The sequence below is a fragment of the Aplidium turbinatum genome, chromosome 2, assembly GCF_918807975.1.
Source record: "Aplidium turbinatum chromosome 2, kaAplTurb1.1, whole genome shotgun sequence".
NCBI classification, from domain to species: Eukaryota; Metazoa; Chordata; class Ascidiacea; order Aplousobranchia; family Polyclinidae; genus Aplidium; species Aplidium turbinatum.
In genome coordinates this window covers 11,053,425-11,076,234 of record NC_137473.1, presented here as the reverse complement: position 1 = coordinate 11,076,234, position 22,810 = coordinate 11,053,425, and the positions used below count along the sequence as shown (strand labels likewise).

General features: G+C 37.3%; 1 protein-coding gene across 1 annotated transcript; it reads left to right on the top strand.

The window, feature by feature from the left end:
• Nucleotides 1-1,007: 1,007 nt before the first annotated feature.
• Nucleotides 1,008-22,331, top strand: LOC145765129 (cubilin-like). The gene is made up of 13 exons (XM_082576884.1): nt 1,008-1,123; nt 3,761-3,936; nt 4,436-4,583; nt 7,403-7,587; nt 15,312-15,459; nt 16,427-16,605; nt 17,124-17,268; nt 17,850-18,034; nt 18,379-18,526; nt 19,010-19,191; nt 20,004-20,148; nt 21,584-21,759; nt 21,989-22,331. Exons 1-13 carry the CDS (start codon nt 1,060-1,062, stop codon nt 22,148-22,150), a joined length of 2,043 nt encoding a protein of 680 aa, XP_082433010.1. The 5' UTR covers nt 1,008-1,059; the 3' UTR covers nt 22,151-22,331.
• Nucleotides 22,332-22,810: the final 479 nt, after the last annotated feature.

Below are 22,810 nucleotides of genomic sequence, written 5' to 3'. Positions count from 1 at the left end.
ACAGGTCGAAAATCAAAATCATAAAAACTTCGAGTTTGTCTTTTTGCAATTCCTGCTCGAATATCAACTTTGTGCTCATCCAAATAGGCCCAGATATTGCACAGAGAAAATCTGAATGTGAATGAATTGTTGTGCTGTTTACGTGATTGCTTCATTATAAAATTTTGTTTGGTGTTTCTTAAAATTATTTTAATGCATAAATGTTCCGTGGCTCTACAAAGGTTGAAAAACTCTGGTGTCGCCTATAGGCAAAGGCTACGCCTATAAGGCTACGCCTAAGTAAATCTATTGATTAGTAGGCTACTCTAATTAATGTAGGCTACGTTTACGTTTTTTAGAAAAAAAGTAACATAGCCTACTATAGATGCCCTACGGGATACGTTTGAACCTTGGCCAGCAATGATTTCAGGAGGCCGCAACCTTGCAACAAAGGACCCAGGAACTTGAATACCGGTAGGCTAAACCACTGCGCATTTAAAAACAAATTAGATTGGCCTACTGCGTTTTACTTTGAAACGTTTTGAATTGGGGCCAAGGGTTGCATAATTTTGTTATCGGATATGCTTTGATATGGAGCCCTTCATCTTGCAGCGTAATAAAAGCACCGTCCATACATTCATTAGGCTATAGAGGCATAGTGATGTTTCAGCATCCTTATAGTTTCAACATGCAGAGCAGAGTTTTGATTTAAAAGTGTTGTCAATGATTTGAACGTTTTCATTTCATGAATCCAAAAAACAGGAAATATGACAAATCAAAGATTAATTGTCATCAGTTAAAAGAGAACGAAATTTAGCTTATACACGAATTAGGTAATATTGAGTTGATACATCATGTGAGCTTCCTTTTTTCTAAAATCAATTATTACTAATATAGCTTGTTTGCGATAAGCTCAGATAGCTTGCGGGGACATAATACAGAATCGCTGAAGGCTGAAAAAAATTGAAAAAGTTATCTTGATACTTAATTCCCAAAGTTTATAATTTTCGATCACTTGCTGAAGTTGTTTGGCAAGACACTAGTTTTTTTTTTAAGTGTAAGGTCTTGTCATTAGAAACAATGAGACAGCAATTTTTGGTTGTTGTGTGTGCTTTGCTTCTTTCTTCTATTTCACAAGCTCACGGTAAGAATAACCTAAGTTAGCCTAGTGTATGTCTACACAGGCGCGGATTTAGGAGTTTTTTTGGGGGGGGGGCCAGAAAATTTGAAAATGAATTAAAAAGTAGACGGCCGGCGGGCTTCGCCCGCCGGCGTGTTCGCCAAAGGCGAAACCCAGCAGAGGGGGGTTTGGGGGCCTCCCCCAGAAAATTTTGAAATATTACTTTGAATTTGGTGCATTCTGAGAGCATTTTCAACAAAAATATGGGTATAAATATTCCTGTAAAATGGTGCTGTCCGGTGGCATAGAAAAAGGATAAGATCATGTTTTCTTTGGCATTTTTTCGGTAATAAAGCTAAGTCTCTATGTTTTCTTGATGCTAATTCCTGGCTGAGATGTTTGAATGTTTGGTATCGGCAAAAGTCGTTTTTTTAGTGCAGTTTTGCTTAAAATTAGGCAAACTTTGTTTTAGAGACATAGAGAATGAAAGCATCATTCTCAATATCGTGACGTCACACGCGTGCCAAAGGGGGGGGGGTTGGAATAAAAATTGCTAAGCATGCAAAGTAAACTTGAAATCTGGTTTAAAACCCTATATGCAGTGTCCATGACCAATTGGATATTTGTATGTTTGCAGACATATAGCCTACGGTAATTGATTGATATTATGATGAAGACTAACAACTATAAAACAATTCAGGTTTCAGATTGTTTCAATTGACGTCATTTGGCTCAGCGTTGGTTTCAGCTGAGCGAGCTCCAACAAATGTTGCTATTAAAATGTATAATCGATGGATAGTTTCAACCTTAATAATAACAATAAATAATCCCCCCTCTCCCGGGATAAGTTGGTTTACCTGTTTAGAAGCATATCAAACCATTTAACAATTTCTCACAATATTTCGGGGGGGGGGGCCCGGGCCCCTTGGGTCCCCCCCCATAGATCCGCGCCTGTGTCTACATACCCTAATATTTGAGTTGTCTAATTTTATATCGAAAAAAAAGGGCGAAATTACAAACAGTGTAAGCAGAAACTTTCAACATCAATAATTTAGAACCTTTAGTATAATTTCTTTTTTTCATCAAATAAAATAAAGAAATTTGGTGTCGTCAGTAGGCTAACTGAAATTTGTAATTACCCTCCTCAAAATCTTGAAGTCACTTTATGAGCATTTTTAGTGGAATTCTTAAATAATTGCAAGTCAATTTATTTTCAATTTATTGTAGTTTTTTATATAAATTCTAACAACAACTGATAAAACTTTTGCTTGTTTGTGTAAAAGATAAAAACTTTTGAACAAACACTCACACTGAAGTCAGATTTTTGAGCAAATAAGATTTGGACAAGTTTTCCTTAGAACATTTATCTGAAATAGTAGGTAGGCTACCCTACCCAATGTACCCATGTCATGAAAACACTTTTGCAACTGCTAGTTATAAATAAATAAATAAATTCGTAATCCTTCAAATATAATTTACAAATTTAATATTGAGGTGATGTGATATTCGTAAGTAGCCTACTGTAGTTTATGTGCAAATTTGTATCAACGTGGTACATTCAACGGTTCTGTGAGCTTTAACTTTGCAATTTTATTCAGCATGCATTTATTTTTAAACTTTTAATCACGTAAAACTTGATAGCCCGCAGCAGCTAAGTTCCTGCTACGACAAATCTCCCCAGGCGTGTTATGTTGCATGCTCATGTAATTGTAAGAGATTTCTATTTGTTGCAACTGCGCTGGAAATACAGTATTGGTAACCGAATTCAGCAACTGTGTTATTTTTGCTGCAATCCCAGATTAGCAAAGCTACCGTTTTTTACATTGATTTGCTTTGCTAGAGTAGAGATTTTCATGCTGTTGGGTGGAACTCAAATATTTACTTCTTTTTTATAGACAGTTCTGTCCGAAATGCAATAGCGAACTTTATTCAACGATTGTAAATTAAAAGAACATACAGTTCCAAACACATTGATCGCTATAAGTTAGGGTGCATCTAAATTTTTCCAACGTTTGTCGGCTTTGTGGCGAGAGCGTTTGTGAAACGCTGAAAGTGACGACAGTAGCCTACAACATCCGCCGATAGTAGGCTACGTAGCTTATAGCTGGAACTTGACAAAGATACTCAATGCATCCTTGAAGACGGACTTTGCCTTTCTGTCTATCTTCAAAAAACATGGTATTAACCTGGACAAGAAAAAAAAATGTTTTCCTCTATTTTCAACAAATACAGCAGAAATACTTTATGACGTTACTGGTAGGCTACTATAAAATCTCTCCTTGTGAAATCACTGTTGTGGTTCTGTAGTTAATATTACGCCAACCACCACATTGGATCGTAACATGCTTTATCTGAATACTTTTCTCCACAAATGCAGACTGTCTCTTTTTGCACATGAAAACCAAAAGAACAGCAACTGCTCAGGCACATGTACAGTAGCTCCACACAAAGTATTCTTTTGAATTTAAAACTCCTTTGAGTTTTAAAGTCGTGTAATTTCATTTTGTGTGGAGCGACTATACATATGCCTGAGAGGTTGCTGTTCTTTTAGTGAAACCATTTTAAGCAGCATCCTTCTCTAGTATCATGGGCCATTCCGAAAAATGTTTGTAGCTCATTTACTTACAATTTTTACTCTTTTTGAATCATTGTTTTTTGCAGGATGTGGAGGAAACTTTACAGCCGCTGTGATTTCGCAAGTTCTAACTTCCCCTAACTATCCCAGAGACCATGGCAACAACCTCAATTGTGAATGGATCATAGCCGCTTCGTCTCATCGAACTGTTTTGCTGACAATAACAGATTTAGACACAGAGCCATGTTGTGATTATCTGGAAGCAAGTACTCTAAGATTATTTGAAATCAAAAGTGTTGTTATTCTAAAACTGATCGACATTATTAGAAAGTAAACTTTGCCATATTCCTTGTCATTTTTAAGTTTATTCACACAAGATGCAGAATATGTTATATTTTTTATGATAGTGAAATAAGAACAACAAACGTTCAAGTTTTTAATCTGCTACGAATTTATGCTCCCATCTGAAAATTCAGATTTAACCAGCAGCGGGAAAACAATAAGACTAATTTTAATGTAGCCTGCGGCTCTAAGCATTCCATAAAAGTGTTTTGCAAAGACACTCAGCCGAGTGACTTCGGTCGATGTCGAACAGATATCCTTGCAACTTCGATCTAAAGCACCAGCCACTTAGTCACACAAGCGATACAAGAAGGTTGTAATCCAGGGCCAAAAGCACAATAATTTGCTGATTGAGAGACAAAAAATATATTTTGCTCTGTAAGTAGATTTGCAGTTAAATAAGAGTTGTTTTTTTTCAGGTTTTTGATGGTGTAACAAAAATAGGTCGGTACAAGGGCCGCTCCACTACTAATATTCCTATCATGTCTTCAAACGCCCGCTTACGTTTGGTATTTAAAACTGATTCCAGCGTAGCAAATTCAGGATTTCGACTTTCGTTTATTGAATGTGAGTTATTGCAGTGATTTTTATTTTGTTTTCATGTTACCACCATGTTGTTAGTTTGTTAAAGCCAAACATAAAGTTAGTTTTTTCTTTTCTTCAGTAAAAAGCCTACAGTTACCCAATTTATTACAAAGCCCAGTTAGCAAAATTCGTCATGCTTGCATTGGTTCGACGTCTACAGATATTGAATATATACAGAAATAACGAAATTTTCTGTCTGGGTGGGTAGAGGTGAGCCGTGTTTTTCAACAATCAACTCAAGGTGGAAATCGAGCCAGAATTGGTGTCACAATTGTTTCTATCTCTTAAGACTTAGGCCTATACACGTTTAAGCAGTGACGTTCGGTGGCTTAAACCGTTGGGAAAGCAAGTTGGAAATATGCTGCAGCAAGGTAGTAGGCACGAAGGGCGTAACCGTCGGGCTAAGCCCGAAGGCGTGATGCCAAAGGAAACACTTCCAGCGGGGGGTCTGGGGGGCCTCCCCCAGAAATTTTTGAAAAACACTTCCAATTTGGTGCGCTCTGAAAGCATTTCCAAAACAAATCAAAAATAAAAATCTGTCAAATTGTGCTTCGCCTGTGTCGTGATCATACATCCATTTAATGTTTAGAAGTCATGAACAATCTTAATTTTAACGTTGCAGGACCAAAATCCTGTGTTAGACATGGAATAATAGTTGTCTAAATATTTAATTCGTCATGAATGTTCATTCTCAGATATTCAGTTAGGCCTACACTACAAAAACTGACACTTAGGCTTAAACATTACAACCGCAAGCAATTTGTACAAAAGCTGGATAAGTTTGCCTCCTGCGTATAGAAGCTTAACAAACTAAATATTGCATCCGCACCTGAACGTTCATTGGCGAAGTAACGTTATATCAACACTGTAAAAAGGGCAAAGGCATGACTATGAAAGCTAGTAGGCTACAGTACATGGCGAGGAGACATCAAAAAACAGCAACAATTATTTCGGCATTATGATGCTGTGCTGTGTACCGTGACGAGAGACCATTCTGACGAGTTAGTCTAGCCGATCTAGCGAATGTACGCATTGACGTCACAGGGAAAGCAACTCTAACCATAACACATCTGATTGGGTAAGCAGCTGGTGACGTTTTGCAAAACGATTGAGGATTGGATAAAACAAAGGCGTTTTTTGACATTTTTGAACCATTTTTGAACCCGCAAACAGAAGCGTTTGCGGTAATTGGCATTTATAAGCAAGACATGCGGTTTGGTGAAGACTTAGACTACTCACAAGCGTTACGAGTAATTCTAGTCACGAATACAGTAACTTTCAAGTTAAAATAGACGTGATAAAAATAATAAGAAGTTAAACCTAGAATTCAGTCATTATATTTTGCATAGTTTTCGGTCAGGTAAGCACTGCTTTCCTTGCTTTCCCTCACCGATTGTCACTGACGTTAAGAGTGTTGGGAAAGATTGATGACGTATTTTATTGGGATGTCAAACGTTATACAGTCACATAAATGATCGGATAGTTCTACTTGCGAGATGATAGATGAAATTCTTGAACTGACGAATGGTTTACCACTTCCAACACGAACACGTAAAAAATTAAAAATTTAAACAGCAAATGTCTTCGTTGATTTAAAAACAGATATACGCTACTACTTGCAACAGTTACTTTAATTGGCAATAACTTCCACTTTCACAATCTATTCAATATCGGCGAGAACTCTACAATCGTCTTAAACATACTTTTGTTACAACTTCAAATCTCCATAATATACAACTCTGAACACAACCCTAATCACAACTCTCATAATCATCCACGAATCACGCTGCTGTTTACAACAGGTTGCTTGGACCAAAAGCTTCCAGAGACTAAGGTAATATTACATCACAAGAACTCATTCTTTTGGTCAACAAGTCAGAGAAGTTTGGAGAATCGCACTTATGCAGAATCATCTAGTAGTAGGCTATGTTTCGCAATAAAGATTGCGTAACTAAAGATTGGCCCACCATGGTGACCTACCATAAGTCAGTAATCGATGAGACACCACAACAGAATTACACAAATAAAATAGCACACTTGTTCAAGAACACAAATACAGCCTGCCGTCCAAGCTACGCATATTGATTGTGACAATTGCATTATTTTAAATGTGAAGAAAGCGTTTTATCCTCTGCGCCATACCACCAACATAACCCTACTACGTGATGCAATATTTTCATAACTGCGCTACTGAGCAATTTCTCTAGTCTAGTCAAAGTGTGTGTAAAGATAGCTGGTTGATGTGCAAAACTGTTTTCACCTTTGTATTAAAGCTCTTCGACGATGAAAGTAAACTTGCTTCTTTTGCAGCTCCTAATGCAATTTCTTTAAATTGTGGTAAGGATTGGTTAGAAAATTCGACTACAGTATGCCACAAACTCACATGTGCTGCTGTCGCATGAAAATAAAGTACAGAAAGTATTACTAAAAAGTAAAGCTATGTAAAAGACCTACCCAAATAGACTGCCATATAAATTAACCATTGTGCTTATGCGGGCAGTGGGCATGCATTGATTCAGCATGTCCACTGTGACCTTTGCACGTGCCCTTGACACTATAATATAGCTGCACGTAGACCAGATTTGTAAGATGAGTTTCTAAGGTCATCTAATTTGGGAAATGCCACCTCGCAAACTTTGCAGAAAAATGTTGTACTTAAAAGGGCTAAAACTGGATGAAGATGGTAAAAGTGATTCTATATGTCGATCGTTCCCGTTAAATAGGCTTTTTGCAGCTCTGCGCCTTCCAATCCACAATTATTTCAATTTGATAATTTCAACTTTCTTTGTTATCTATTATAGCGTTGAACTGCGGATATCCGGTACTTGCCACCGAGACAGATCATTACTTATCGACTCCATTATTCCCCGATCCGCATCCAATTAATTTGGATTGCTTCTGGACAATAGGGGCTACTGACGACACAGAAAAAATACAACTTCAAATTACAGAGGGTACTATTGACGAATGCTGTGATTACATTGAGGTGGGCAAGTATTCTAGCAAATAATAGATAGCTGATAGCATAGCGACCTATAGCTTATAACAGCGGTTCTCAACCTTTTTAGGCTTACGGCACCTTTATAAAAGATAAAAATCTTTGCGGCACCCCGTGGCAGACCAACGAACCTTTCACCTCGAAAGCAGCAAGTGTTAGCGCGTTGGGCTCATAGTCGAGAGCCTGCATGTTCGACTCCAGCCACCCGCACTTGCTGTTGTTTCTCTGGGCAAGAAACTTTACGATAATTGCCTCTACCCAGTGATCGATTTCGAGTAATGGGTAGTACCAAATTTAAGTCATAAGTAGAGTAGACAACCGGAAACAGACATTGTCGTCGGCTGCAGCGTGGGTCAGGTGTATGTCGGAAGGCGTACACCGATGCATAGCGCTCAAGTCCGCTTTCCCGCAATGCAGGATAAAGATAAACAAACAAACAAACAAACTTAGCCATTTCATATCAAGCACTTTATAATATGATATTCATAGCTGCTCTGCTCGACTTTCAGCTTTAATGCAGTGTGTAAAAAAGTATGCAAGTTCGCTTGTCGTGCTCAGAGAAAAGGCGATTATTTATTAACATCTTTAGAAATCAACGTAATAATAGCTAGTAGCACTTCATTTTTAGAATTATAGACTTCAATTATGCCTATTGGTGATTGAATGCCGCTTTGAAATAACATTTTGATAAAAAATGAAATAAAGTGTGAAACCTAACAGGCTAACACATTGCTCTTCTCTTAGCAAACAAAACAGGTAAAAACCTTCTATGCCCAGCAGAAGTAGAAAAAAAATCGAAGTTTTGGAGTATTTAGAAACCGGAGTCTCTCCGGTTTTGACAGGAGTCGGAGTGGAACTGGAGTCTAAAATTCTTGGCAAAAACAGGAGCCGGAGTCTGTATTTTTGCCAGTTGATACTTTTTGATTCAAATTTTTGCCTATAGCCTAGGCTGCAAATACGCTATTATGGATTGCGGTTTATGATTTGCGCTCGGAGTTGGAATGGAGTTTTGAGTCAATTTCTCCAAGCTATTTGGAGCAGGAGTCAAAGGTGGGCAGTAACTAGTTAAAAAAGTAACTAGTTACATAACTAGTTACTTTTTGAGTAACTGTAACTGTAACTTCGTTACTTTTTTCAAAAAGTAACGATAAGCGGTAACTAGCTACTATTTTATCGTTTTTCAACAGTTACTAGTTACAGTTACTTGATTTCCCAAACAAAAATGGGTCGTTTGTTTTTCAGTTTATGGCAGTTTTTTTGTAGTGGTCAAATTATTTGTTTGGGAGAGATTATAGGCATTCGGCGACAAGAAGCAAGGTTGTGTACAGAAAGGAGCTGTGTAAACTGCGAGATAGGATTTTGCGGTGTACCAGCGACAGAAAGGAGGACGCGTAAACTGCGAGGTAGGATTTCGCAGTGTTCTATACGGATTGGTGTCTGTGACGCCACAATCCGTTGTTTGTTCCCCCACTAAGCTGTCTGTTTTTAGAAATTTCAGCTTCTCCTTTTTTGTAAAGCGATTCTTTTTTTGTAGATTGTGATTATATAGCTTTCAACACAGGTAGACGCGGTAGTCAGTAGTGGAAAGTCAAAATGGATTAGTTTTTGTCTAAAGTATCAGAGACTGAAGCAAACCCCTCTGGTAATGCCACCAATATGCCAATATCTGGACATTCTGCAATCAGAAGAGAAGGCATATATGGGTATGACGAGGAAAAGACTACAAGAACTTCGAAACAGCGACAAGGTGGCTGTATGCCTGCCATTACTACCCGATTGTTGAAATCTTTGGAAAACAGATTTGGCCATGTTTTTGATGATAGTGACTGCCAGTTAGCTGCTGCTTTTCACCCACAATTCCGACTTTCTTGGCTTTACAAGGATGAAGAAATTAAGACGCCTCTACATCCCAAAATTGTTAACATATTACAGAACCACAGCAATTTCAACATCGACGATGCAGCAAGCAACAGCGACACTGATGTTGACAGGCATGAAACAGATGACTTTTTTGCTCTGTTATTTGAAAAAAGGAAGTTAGTGCCGCAAAAATTTTAAATGAATTTTTAGAACGTAACCCAACAAAGGCAGTTACGTCTGATGCATTCCCCAATGAAGCCATGAGGCGTTTGTTCTTGCGTCCGCCCCGTTAGCTCAGTGGTTACGCGTCGGGCTCAAGATCACGCGGCGTTGGTTCGACTCTCGGGGTGTGCGCTTGAGCAACGCATTTCAGGACTGCTCTCCATTCAGCGGCACCTAGTGAATGGAATAATTTCTCGGCAACAACACTTCAACAATCGGAAAACTTCACTCTGCCAATCTCGGTAACCGGCCCTGCGTCAAGAGCCTCTACAAGTATGCGAACAAGTACCAGGAATAACCTATCAAGGCTTTGTCAGTCCGAAGATAAAGATTCAAAAACCATTCAAAAACCAAACCATACAATACCCCTATCCCCTCCAGTGCTGCTGTTGCAAGACTGCTCTCTCTTGAAAAGGATATTTTGGAGCCAAAGCAAGCTGGACTTAGCGATCAACATTAATTTTGAAATATTGATGTTTCTGAAAGGAAATTGATGTTGTGACTCTTCGTTCGTTTTAGATACCCGTATAAAAATATTGACACGCTCTATTGCTTATCACGGAGTGTCCTGTGCATGTCGTTTTTTCAATTTTTTATTGTTTGATATTCGGTTGGCGGACGTTTTGGTTTTGGGGTCGTTTTTTTCAATTTTTTATTGTTTTTTATTCGGTTGGCGGACGTTTTGGTTTTGGGGTTAGATTATGGATTCTTAGAAGCATTATAGTATGTGGACAGCTAGCAGAGTGGTCGCTGTTTTGCAGTTAGGCAACAGCTACGAACAAAGTATCATCTTGCCCTTTATCATGTATTTTTCAACTTGTACTTCATAGAAAGAAGAATAGTTGTAGATCAGTACTCATATACATCCATTTTCTTTGAAAAGTAACTGTAACTAGTAACTGTAACTGTAACTAGTTACTTTTTAAAAAACGGTAACTGTAACTGAAACTAGTTACTTTTTGAGCGAAGTAACTGTAACTGTAACTCAGTTACTTTCAAAGTAACTAGTGCCCACCACTGGCAGGAGTGCTGTTTTGAGGCATATCCAGAATCAAATATGGATATGTTAGATATCCAGAGCAATTGCTAAAATTTAGTTTAATAATTGCATGAAAAAAAGCATCCCCAAAGTAGTTCAAAGACAAACAAACATACACAAAGATTATTATACAGTATTTATCAATTCGAATCTGAGCGCAATTTAGACTAGTCATCTGATCGCTACCAAGCGTACCAGACCAGTCTCCAGCCAAATTGGAAACTTGCTCGTTAGCATGGCCAGTATAGGCTACACAGGTCTCCATGGCTGATGTTGTTTGATGAATTAATAAAGTAGGCTAAATGGCGACTTTTCGCATACAATATTACTGCCTTGTGTCCCCATGTGGCTTTGGTGACCTTTTAGCAGTAGCGTTGACAGAGGGGTCCAGAGGGTACTTTTGAATCCTGGCCTGGGGTTATTTTAGGGGCTCGGAACTTTCTCGAAGGGCTCGGAAACATAAAGACACCACGAGATTCGAGAATGTCGTTGATTGGTACCGGAACAAAAGTATCTTCTAAACGGCACTGCCTTTTGGTCTTTTGCTGTGTTTTTATGCAAACTATTTGCCATTCGTGCTTGTACAATTTTTTTCCTTTCATAGACGGACAAAACAATGTAGCTTTAACGGGTTTGACACAATGTATTACACACAGAAGTAATTAAATAACATAATTAAAATAAAAGAAACTCTAACGTTTTCGACACGTACGTGTGTCCTCATCAGGAATTTAAAATCTTTAATATACATAAAACGAAAATTATGAAAGAGTAAAACCAGTAAAAGAGCAAAAGAGTAAAACGAAAATATTTGACTATGCACTATAACTGTAACGACACTGCGAACTGAAATGCACAAACTCAACAAGCGATTCAAGAATGATTAGTTGATTACGAGTAAATAACACGGCGGAAAACAGATCACAAGGAATTTAAAATACAAGCATGTGACAAAAATTAGAACACACACAGAAGGAAAGACGAGCCACAGGCAAATAATTACCTGTTGAGAGATGGATTATTAAGTATAGTTCTTAGGGCTTCCATGATCTTGGTGTGGTATTTAGATTTGCCTCGAGAAATAATGTTGAATTCATCGATCCACGTTACACAAGAGGCGATGTGCTCTTTGAACTTTTAGTTGTTAAATCTGTGTTTAGGTGCTCCCCGGTCCTCGTCAACAAATGTCTGGTTGACACCAATGTATGTCTGGTTTGCTTCACGCAAACATTTAAATTTATATTCAACATTCGAAGAAACAGCAAAGAGGGTAGGCGACTTCAGTTGAAAATATTGATGCACTTTAATAATATACAAGATGAATGTCACACAAAAATTTCTTTTTTTACAAGCTTAGCTAGATTTTTTGTTAACCTTGTTGAATCTTTTCCTAAAAAGGGTGCACTAATAAAATAACTAAAATCTACTTCTTCGGGCGTGTTCTTTGGTTTACCCGCCAGGAAGGTACTTATAACTTTATTGAAAAAATGAGAAGGACAACCATGTAAATAAAATATATTTTACAATTCCTTGATTTCAAATATTTAAACTATCGTAATTTTTATCCCATTTTTTTTTTTAAATGGTTATCCTTCTTATTTTTTCAATAAAATCTTGAACACCTTAAAAAAAAAATACAAACGCATACAACACAGTTTTTGTTTTGTTTCAAGCAAAAGACTCTATAACCTTTATTGAAAGTGTCAATCTGCATTAAATAAAATTTAGTTTAAGAATAATACGTAAAAAAATTGGTAATAGACAAACTGTTGAATAACAGAGTAGACAAACTGTTGAATAATGTCACGACATTGTATGATGTTTTGCATGATTTTTGAGTCAGTGAAGGAAGTGATTTCCTAAAAATGAATTAAGTGTTGCATAGCCTTGCAGTCGTGATGACCTGTTAATTTGCAAAGAACGAATAGCAAGAAGAAGGTCTGTATTTCAGTAAGCAATTTTCCAGTCTTCTATCTAAAGAGTTCTTTGTGTTTTTCACAATGCTACAACTTCAACAAATAAAACCATTTTTACTCTTTTTGCATGATTTTTCAAATACAGTCAAGCCCGCTTAATTTGACCACCACTTACTCGAACCATTTTTCGATGGTTCCAGATCGATATTTTTGTACAACTTTTTCCGCATAATTGGACCACTAACCCGCTCAAACGGATCAATCTTTCGCCAAAAGTAGGCGTTCACGGCTAGCTTTTTTTACGTCTATGTATGTGTTCACGTTCTCGTAAAACAATTAATTGAGAAGGCACCACAAAAAATAGGCCACACACATCATGTCATAAGATTATTTGCCATCAAAAGAATTGCAACCATGAAGCAGTGCCAAATGCCGTGAGCGTGCTATACAGTGGAATGAAGTATGCTTTTTGCACTTGAACAGATCTGCCTACAAAAAGTCGCGTATATCGAATATTTAAAGAAAAATTAAAATTCTCAACAAAATCAAAATGAAGCCTTCGGAAACGTCAAAGAGGAATGTAACGGAAAATTTGTTCTCTCCGTTTAATCGGACCACTCGCTGAATTAGATCAATTTGGCTTGGTGCAGATATTCTTCGATTGACGAAATTGACTAATATAAAACAGAAGTTGCCCTTTTTTCTCAGAATACACACCGAGCAAGTCCCCTCTTAAACTTTTGTGACATTAAATCGTTATGTAACTTATAAAGTAACTTCCCAGACAACAAAATCCGTCATTTTTACATTGATTCAACGTCTGCAGACGTTGAATCAATGCAAAAATGACGGATTTTGCTGAAAGGGTTTGTGACAAACAACACGTTATGTAATACCGGAATAGAATATAAATGCAACCTACTAAGTGTCTCACAAAACAAACTACAGCACTGAACTGAGCTGAAAAGGTCAGATACAATTTACATATAATTTGGTGAAGACGAAGGAGTAATACCTAACTTTATGAAACAAAGTAGCTAACTATAAGTATGAGTGGCTGGACTACGTAAAACGCTCAACAACTTGTAATATCCTCAAAGTTCATCATTTGGTTGGTTGATTTTTGGTTTTAAATCTTTATCTTTGACTAACAAAGCCTTTGATAGGTTATTCCTCACAGTTTCGCATACTTGTAGAGGCTTTGAATCACTGACGCAGGCCCGGTTACCAAGATTGACAGAGTGAAATTTCTGTAGTGGTTTGAAGTGATGTTGTCTGTGAGCTATTTCATCTACTAGTTGCCGTTGAATGGAAAGCTGCTCTGAAATGCGTTGCTTAAGCGCACACTTCGAGAACCGAACCAGCTTCACTTGATCTTGAGTTGAACGCTTAACCATTGAACTAACCGGTGTCATCACGTTCCTTCCTTTAATCGAGGGTTGGAAGCAATAAGGTAAAGGTAAAGGGGGGTCCCATACTTGATTCAAGTGTCGGGTATGAGAAGATAAGGTTCTCATTGTACTAAGCCTTCGGCACTAAGGAGAGTAGGGTGGCCAGTTCCTTTCTCTCGGCCGCCTTTACTTCAGCAACTATGCCCACCCAATTTATTACACCCTGGGTAGAGGTGAGCGGTGTTTTCAACAACCAGCTGAAGCCGGGAGTCGAACCAGGTTTGCATAATTGGAAAGCCAACGCCTTATCCGTTGCGCAATCCCACCCAAAATTGTTCTGTTTTGAGATTTTTTATTGCTGTTTTGTAGTCAAATCTTGCCCAGTCTGTGATATCGTAGTCCAAATTCTTGGTGGACGGTGGTCTGCCCCTATTTAGTTTTCTATTAATTTTTCCTTCTAGTAATAGCCTTCAAATAGAATTATTGCAAATCATGTGGCCAAAATATTTCAGTTTTTTATTGTAGAATTTCCATGTTGGTGTGCATTCTAAATAATAGTCTACATTGGTGACGAAAATATATAACCTATACTCAATTTTATTTCTATTTGATTCTATTTGAATAAGCATGTTTTTCAGACCCTCTGATGATCCGTTAGGTGAAACAGGCTGTTAAGGATTCAGATAGTAATAACTATATTTGATTTAATTCGCTCTGCTTTGCGTTTTTGCTTAGCATTGAGCACTTTTTGTAGTAGCCTATTAATAGTTTTCATTGTTTTAATCTATACTCAATGTGCCTTACCGACGAAAGTGTCAATAATAAAGGATTCAGAGCGACATATCGACAGAGTAAGTGTAGGTGAAATTCCCATGTGGAGAGCATCCTTTGAAACCGACAAGAAAGAGCAGAAAATAACGTATTTCCTGCTCTAATTTTGAGAGTTTCTAGGTTCATGCCTGGGCCGCGTTTTTGCAAGTTTTGAAATTAAATTTGAAGTAAATTGGGGCTTGATTAGAACCGGGATGTGGGTAATTTTTAGATCTTAATATAGACCAGCTAACAGCTTACATTTGTTAAGATGATATAGCTTATAGGCCATTTAAAAATTAGTTTTCGGGTCTATTTCGAGCTTTAAAAATTGTTCGGGAGTTTGGCCGGGTTTAGGTTTTACTTTTCGGGCCTTATTTGGATCTTAAATATATTTTGCTTTTGCAGGCCTTGTTTACAAATGCCTTTGCCTTGTTTACAAATTTACATATTGTTTTTCAAATTTGTATTTAGATCTACGACGAAGCTAAAAGACTGGCTCGCATCAAAGGGGATTTGTCAAACGTCAAAAAGTATTCTTCCAGCAAACAGAGATTGAACGTTTTTTTCCATTCAGAATCAACAAATCCTCTAAATGGCTTCAGAGCAAAGTACAAGCAATGTGAGTAGAAAGTGAGAACATTTATTCAACGTCTGCAGACGTTGCATAAATGTAAAACAACTACTGATCTGTTGTATGGAATCAAGAATGACAATATTTCCTCTGCACTGAAATATTCTAAACAGCTAACAGAGAGCAGCCAGGCTTTGCTTTTATCATCCAAGATAAGCAGATATTTTGCCGCAATGACTGGCTGAAGATGGAACTAATGTTGATAGCATGGCCTGAGGTCTGTTTCTTAGCACAATACTCTAAAAATAGGTTTGTTCCTTAGCATAATACTCTAAAAAATAAGTTTGTTTCTTAGTACAATATTCTAAAAAAGAAAATTCAAAAAACCATTCCATTAAACATGTTAAAGACTGGAAGTGATAAAAAGAAATCAGCTCCAAAGCTTGTAGATTGAGAACAGAGTGACTTTTTTGCAGTGAAGCTCAGCTGGTTAAAAGGCAGCCAGAATGGGGAGTATGTCCAGTGCAATAAACTCTTGTCATCGTCCAACACCATTGGACAATATATAAACAAAAAACCCTTCAAAAAAACTGAACTATCAGTAGAAAATATCATCAGCTCTAGCCTTTTCGTGTGTTTTAGCACGGCAATTTGTTCTTTGAGCATTTCTACTAATTTAATTGTTGCCTTGTTTTGTTACTCCCATCCCTTCTGCTGGTTCAGTTCGTTGATTCAGTTTTATTGCTGTAGCGTGGTGCAAGGAAGCTAATAGTGATGTGTTCTACTTTTGTTACAGATGTAGTTGTGTATACTATTTTAGAAAAACTTAACTCATGTAATAATAAGAACGTTAAGAGGGATAAGAGTGATAAGAGTGAAAAACTAACTCAGGTAATGATAAGAGTGTTAAGAGGGATAAGAGTGATAGGAGTGAAAAACTAACTCAGGTAATGACAACAATGAATTAAGTTATAACATTTGTAATTTTATTAGTTTTAACTTTTCTTCTTTGCAGATGAATGCGGTGGCACATTTCGTTTGGATAGCAATGAGATAAAGACTCTTTCGTCACCAAATTATCCAAACGGCACAGACCACAACTTGGATTGTGACTATACCTTTCAAGCTGAGCAAGGATATCAAGTAGAAATTGACCTTGAAGTGCATACCGAAAAATGCTGTGATTACGTGCAGGTATTGGATTACAATTCACTTGATCTAGATAATATTCAACGGTTTGAATTCTGTGGCCTAAACTTCTAATAAGAATTTTTTTTTTTGATCTGGCAGGCAGCTAGCTATCACAGGTGCTGTGACTGATTTAAAATTTTAAGCCGATTTCAGTGAGACAAAGGCTTTTAAAGAAAAGAATATATACGCAGTTGAATTCGCCTTTGTGACACCTGAAGGGACTTTCTAAAAATTTTACCAAAGCTAAATGCCACTGAAGCAGACTTCTACTGTAGATTAAAAATGTAACTCGCAATAAGTGCCACTGTAACAAAATGTCACCATAGCCGTAGTCATTATGGCCGTATTCTACTGTATTGTTATAGATTTTAGCTCTTAACAAAGCGCCACTGTACACCAGTATACGTTTCTCAAAAGCATAATGTTCTGTTTCATTTGAATAAATGAAACTGTTGATTTTTGCATTAACAACAAATGACTAGGGCACAATTTTATGAACTGACTTTAATTAAATATTTAAGGTTTTTGAAGGAAGTAGAGCCCTAGGTCAGATCAAAGGCGATGTTCTAAAGTCTACGACTGTCTCCACTGGACGATCATTAAGAATTCGTTTCCGTACCGACGGAAGTGTCAATAGCAAAGGCTTCAGAGCGACCTATCGACAGAGTAAGTGTCAGTGAAACTCCCATGTGAAAAGCATCCTTAGAAACTAAAGATGAGGATGAGAAAATAACGTAGGTAGCCTATTTGACTATTTTCCCACAAACTATAGACACAATGACCTAATTTGGGAGCCTTTCATGACTTTTTGTAACCAACACAACGCGTTTACTTAGAAATATGCTTAGTGAGCTCATTTCAGGTAGGTCTCACCCACACCTCCTGTTTGTAACTTTCAGTTACTTCTCTATCCTATACTGTACATTCTTTTTTGATGAAGATACAAAGACCTACTCACATACTTTGTGGTTAGGCCTACTTTGTATTGACATCTAAGGTTTTAATCGAAACCCAAATAAGATAAAATCGGGAATGGTTGCAACATCAGGAAAAGAGTAAAAAAATTCTTTCTGGGTTGCAATCGTTCCCGATTTAATTTTACTTTGGTCTTAAGCATGTCTTAACTTTTGCGTTTAGTTTCTACGTTTTCTGGACTTGTGTTTAGTATGTATCCATTTGTTTTTAGAATGACACCTAAAAATTAAAAGAATGTGAGTTAAAAAATAATCAAAGCTGTTTATATTCAGTTTTGCCCAGATGTGGAACATACTTTCAAGCAACCAATAACCCTCAACCCATAGTTTCTCCTGGTTACCCACACACGTATCCCAATAATTACCAGTGTGACTGGACCATCTCAGCTGTTGGCGATAAGAGGATTGTGCTGACAATTAAGGATCTTGTGACAGAAAGTTGCTGTGATTATGTAGAGGTAATAACAAAAAGTAAGCTAAGCATAAGCTGTAGAGTGCCGTCTAACCCTGGGCCTATTTTTTGGAAACATTTACGTCTATTCTTATTGAGTATATTTTTAGAGGTGAATCCTGAATCTCATTTGCTTTTCACGTGAATTGTAGTAAATGTTTCAATAACCCCAACTTTTAATCCAATCATTAAGCTCGGTGACCATAGCGAAAATCTATGGAAGCTGCAGTGCATTTAGAGGTAACCAATAGCCTACTCGTTTATTGTTAATTTCAGCAGTTTATATTTACGGTCCCAACCTATTTTATTATTATGTGTGTGCATCACATACTTCAATGCGTGCTTTTACAGGTTTTTGATGGGTTAACAAGCATGGGAAGATATAAAGGACAATTAAGAGCTCCAGTTAGCATTGTAACCCAAACCACAACCATGAGAATCCGACTCTTTACAGATGACACAACGCAGAAAAAAGGATTTACATCTAGTTTTAAATTAGGTAAAGTAGGTTACATTTTTTTTTAAATATTTCGACAATACTAGCCTACTTCTTAAACCAACAGAATTCTTGTGAAGAAGGGAGCGTTCTTCCTGGCTATCAGCACAAGGCTGAGTACCGTACTCACTAGTACAGCGAGGAATTACGATTCGCTAACCACAACGGTGCAGCCTGAGTTTAAACTTTAGCACCTTTTTTATACCAATCAACTCACTGAACCTTTTAAAGCTTTCCACGGACCCCAATTTAGGGAGTAGGCTACTGATTTAGATATCAATATCATTATCATCATCACCATGTGCCTCCTCATATTGTCGTACCACACTTTCATAATTTAGTTTCGTCCATTTAGAGGTTTTTGTTGTTCCAACCATTCTTGGTTTGTCTTTGATTTAGACATGTTGAAGGTTATATGTTTTGTAGTGTACGTGCATACAGGGATGCAGGGTACATTGGCTGAAAATAAAAATACAATGTATTTAGCGGAAAATTGTGGCAGTGCACTTGTTGCCTCAAGTTCAGCGGCGGCAATAGGCACACCAGGATATCCGTTGGACTATGCTGATAATCTTGATTGTATGTGGACTCTGCAATCTGGAGATAATACACAAATTGAGCTGAATATTACTGCAGGGGAAACTGAATCCGGACACGATTATATTCAGGTAAACTCACAGCCGTGGGTAATAGGGTGCAAAGGGGAAGTCGTAGCCTACTCCCGCTACAAAAAAACGGCTCTAATTTGGGTAAAAATGTCCAGTTACTTGGGACAATTTTAAATTGTTGCGATTTTAAAAATATATTGCAAAGATGACATTTTGGATAATTTTGTTCGCACCCCAAAATGTTTTATTCTCCTACAGCTATAGATAGACATTAGACAAGGCCTACAATAGGTTTGTTTATACTTTTGCACAAGAATGTAACCTATACGTATACCCTGTTAATCCATTTTCACTGCTACTTTCTTGCTTTTGTGGCTCAGACAAACGTTGAGCAATAAAACTGATCATATGATTATTATTTAGCCTGCATGGTGTTGTGTTAGTCTGATATTTTGTGTAATGATTGTTAAAAATTTGAATTTTATGAACTTTGTGTCTGATGCAAATAAATAAATAAAAAAGAAAATAAATTATTTACGTTACATTTTGTTAGCTCAACGCTAACTATGTTACAATCCTAACTAGTATATTTTCATTTCTGTCACGATATGTCCACTGGAGTTAAAACTTGATTATTTAGGCTAAGTTATATGTCATTCTTGCAGAACACCAGAATGGTTACATTGGTTTGACTCTGTAAGCCTTTGAATATTTCAAATTTGACAATCTATGCAATAAAATCAACGAAAAGATTGAAATCGAAAACAGATTTTGAGCTACCGATAGTAAATATTTTTCAAGTGAAATTCTAGTAAGCCATCACTATTCTATTCATGATGTTATACAGTAGCCTACATTTTTCGTACTTCAAGGTACTTGATGACTTAAGTCCAATTGCGAGACTAGAAGGTGTTCTTACTCCGAAAACTTACGTTTCAACGGGAAAAATAATGAGAGTTTATTTCCATTCTGATGAAGGCGCCACCAGAGATGGTTTTACTGGGTTTTACAAGCAAGGTGGGATTTTTCTTTTTTTAAACAAGCACTTAAAATTGACCGTCGCTATTGCAAATTGTGATTAGATTCGTATTTCTAAAATCAGCATTTCTCCATTATCAGTCAATAACAAGGCATTAAAGTTAGATTTTATTCTACTGTATCATGAAATAGGAACAGGGCTGTATTAAGAGGGTCCGAGCGGCCTTCGACCTATTGCGACCTAATGTAAATGGTGGGTCCCTTTTCACATACAGACATATCCTACAGTTTTGAAAAATGTTTAACTTCAACAAGATTGTTAAAATTGAATCCATTCTTGCTTTGCTTGCGACAACAATAGAAATGTTTAGTCACACTATTGTCCTTATTGATTAGGTAGCGTAGAGTAGACTGTAACACAAGGTTCTGAAATGAAAGATTTGCTACCCAATGTTACGCTGTATAGTACAAGTTTACGTGCGTTTACGTACAATTATGTGCACGTTTGTGTACAAGTAGCCTACGTATGTTTCATTTTGATTCCGTAAAGTAGACTATGTGACAAGAGCATCTGCATACTGGAAGATAATAGCGTTGACAGGGGATCCAGGGGGTACTTTTGGACCCGGTTTGGGATAACTTTAGGGTCCGTAACCAAGGAGGCCGAGAACGTGAAAAAGCCACCTCATATACGTTGGATAGAGTGGCTTTTCTCAAAAGTGTCTTAATTTGGTATCCGAAGATCTCATTAGTATCGGGCAGCCTGGGGTCAAAATGTCTTTCCAACTACTCTGCTGGAAAGTCATTTCTGTTTCTTACCTTAGCTGTTGAGCTTAACAAGACTACAGACATATACAACCAAGCAACCACACGGCATTTAACATAATCCATTAAAATTGAACATAAACTATAAGCTACAAACGTTTTCGGCCATACACACGTTAGCCCTTATCAAGTAACAAAATTGATACTTGATAAGGGCTAACGTGTGTATGGCCGAAAACGTTTGTAGCTTATAGTTTATGTTCAATTTTAATGGATTATATTAAATGCCGTGTGGTTGCTTGGTTGTATATGTCTGTGGTTGAAGAAAGTGACCTCTTTACCAAAATTGTATTAACAAGACTAAACTACAAATAAAAAAGACAGCTGGATCGAAAAAGCGGCGGGCATTGTCTCATTACACTGAGTTTGGCTTTTACAAACTAATCAAACCTTAAAATTTTTCCCAAAACTTTGATAAATGGTGTCCCAGGCATAATTAGTATTTTTTTTAACATTGATTCAACATCTGCAAATGTTACAAATCTCGGTTTCATAAAGCATTTTCTCGTAACGCAACAATTCGGCAAAGATCGAATGCCTTGGTAATTTCATTGTAGGCCTATATTGCAGGCTACGTTAGCTCACACTTATCTTAATGTTTTAAATATAATGTCTGACATATTTCATCTAATCAGTGTTCATTTTGTAGTTTGCCGTTTCCGTTACAACGTCACTAGAACCTCTGCTTATTTGCGTTCACCAAATTATCCCAACTATTCACACCACAATTTTGATTGCACCTACTATCTACAAGCTCCTCCAAATAATCGAGTTCAGTTGATGATATTAGACGTTATGACGGAGTCATGTTGCGACTACGTCCGGGTAAGTAGCCTATTGTGCTGTTTTAAACAAGGCTGCAAATTCTTTCGGATTTTTTGCTCGATTGGTCAGGTAAATAGCTAGAATTAAAATTAGCCTTCTGTAATAACAACAAAAACCTATTTTAAGAGCTATTTGAAGATTACGTGGCCCCATTTTTTGTGTTTTGTAACTCTAGTTAGCTTAACGCTTTATGACGGTTTCACCTTGATCTTCTTTTTTTTTTTTGAAGGTCAGCGATGGTGACACAGTTTTAAATACATATCGAGGAAAGGACGTTGTGCTACCTCAAACACTTGTTTCATCGGGGAGGGAAATGAGTGTTTTCTACCACACAGATTCCAGTGTTGGCAGCAAAGGATTCAGTTTCACCTACAGAATAGCTCCTGCATAATCAAACTTTACTCGGAACATGGCTGCGTTATTGTACTTTTTTATCTGATGATGTCAGTGGCGTTGGCCACGCTGTTATCTGACGAATGATTACCAATGTGATTTTAGTTATTGCAAATAAACGTGCAAAACCATTAAGTGAAAAGCTTAACAGTTCAATTTGAATAAAATGTAAATACGATAGCGTACTTGTTTTGTGACATCATCTTTTAAAGTTTCGACCAGGACATTTAAACCAGCAGACGAGGCTAGAGCTTATAGGAACAAAATGCAGATGGTTTGGTAGGTTCTAAATATTTATTCTCGTACTGACAAAATCTGTTTTCTATAACGACGTTAAAATGGCAGTGTAAAGGAATGATATCATTCGTTTCAAGGTCATTTTGACGTCACAAGTGCTTCCTGTGTCAATTTAAGTTAAGACAAAAGTAGCGGGAGAAGTAGCGGTAGCGTGCCACTTTTAACGATTGGTAACGGTAGCGCGCGCTACTTTAGCCCGAGTAGTGGAAGAGAGCTATTTTTAAAGCAGCGGTTGCCCACGTCTGCCTTTGGCACAAGCAAAAGTGGAGACTTGCAGTTGCTGTTATATAGCCTACCTAGGCCCAGCCAATTATCTACAAGTGTCCTATGGTGACCATTTTTTGTGTGTTCGCCGTCCGCC

What these genes read in the sequence shown, in the direction of transcription:
- LOC145765129 (XM_082576884.1), top strand. Translation starts at nt 1,060, where the DNA reads ATGAGACAGCAATTTTTGGTTGTTGTGTGTGCTTTGCTTCTTTCTTCT. An exon ending in TTCTATTTCACAAGCTCACG is followed by an intron (nt 1,124 to 3,760) that starts GTAAGAATAACC and finishes TGTTTTTTGCAG; the next exon opens with GATGTGGAGGAAACTTTACA. An exon ending in TCGACTTTCGTTTATTGAAT is followed by an intron (nt 4,584 to 7,402) that starts GTGAGTTATTGC and finishes TATCTATTATAG; the next exon opens with CGTTGAACTGCGGATATCCG.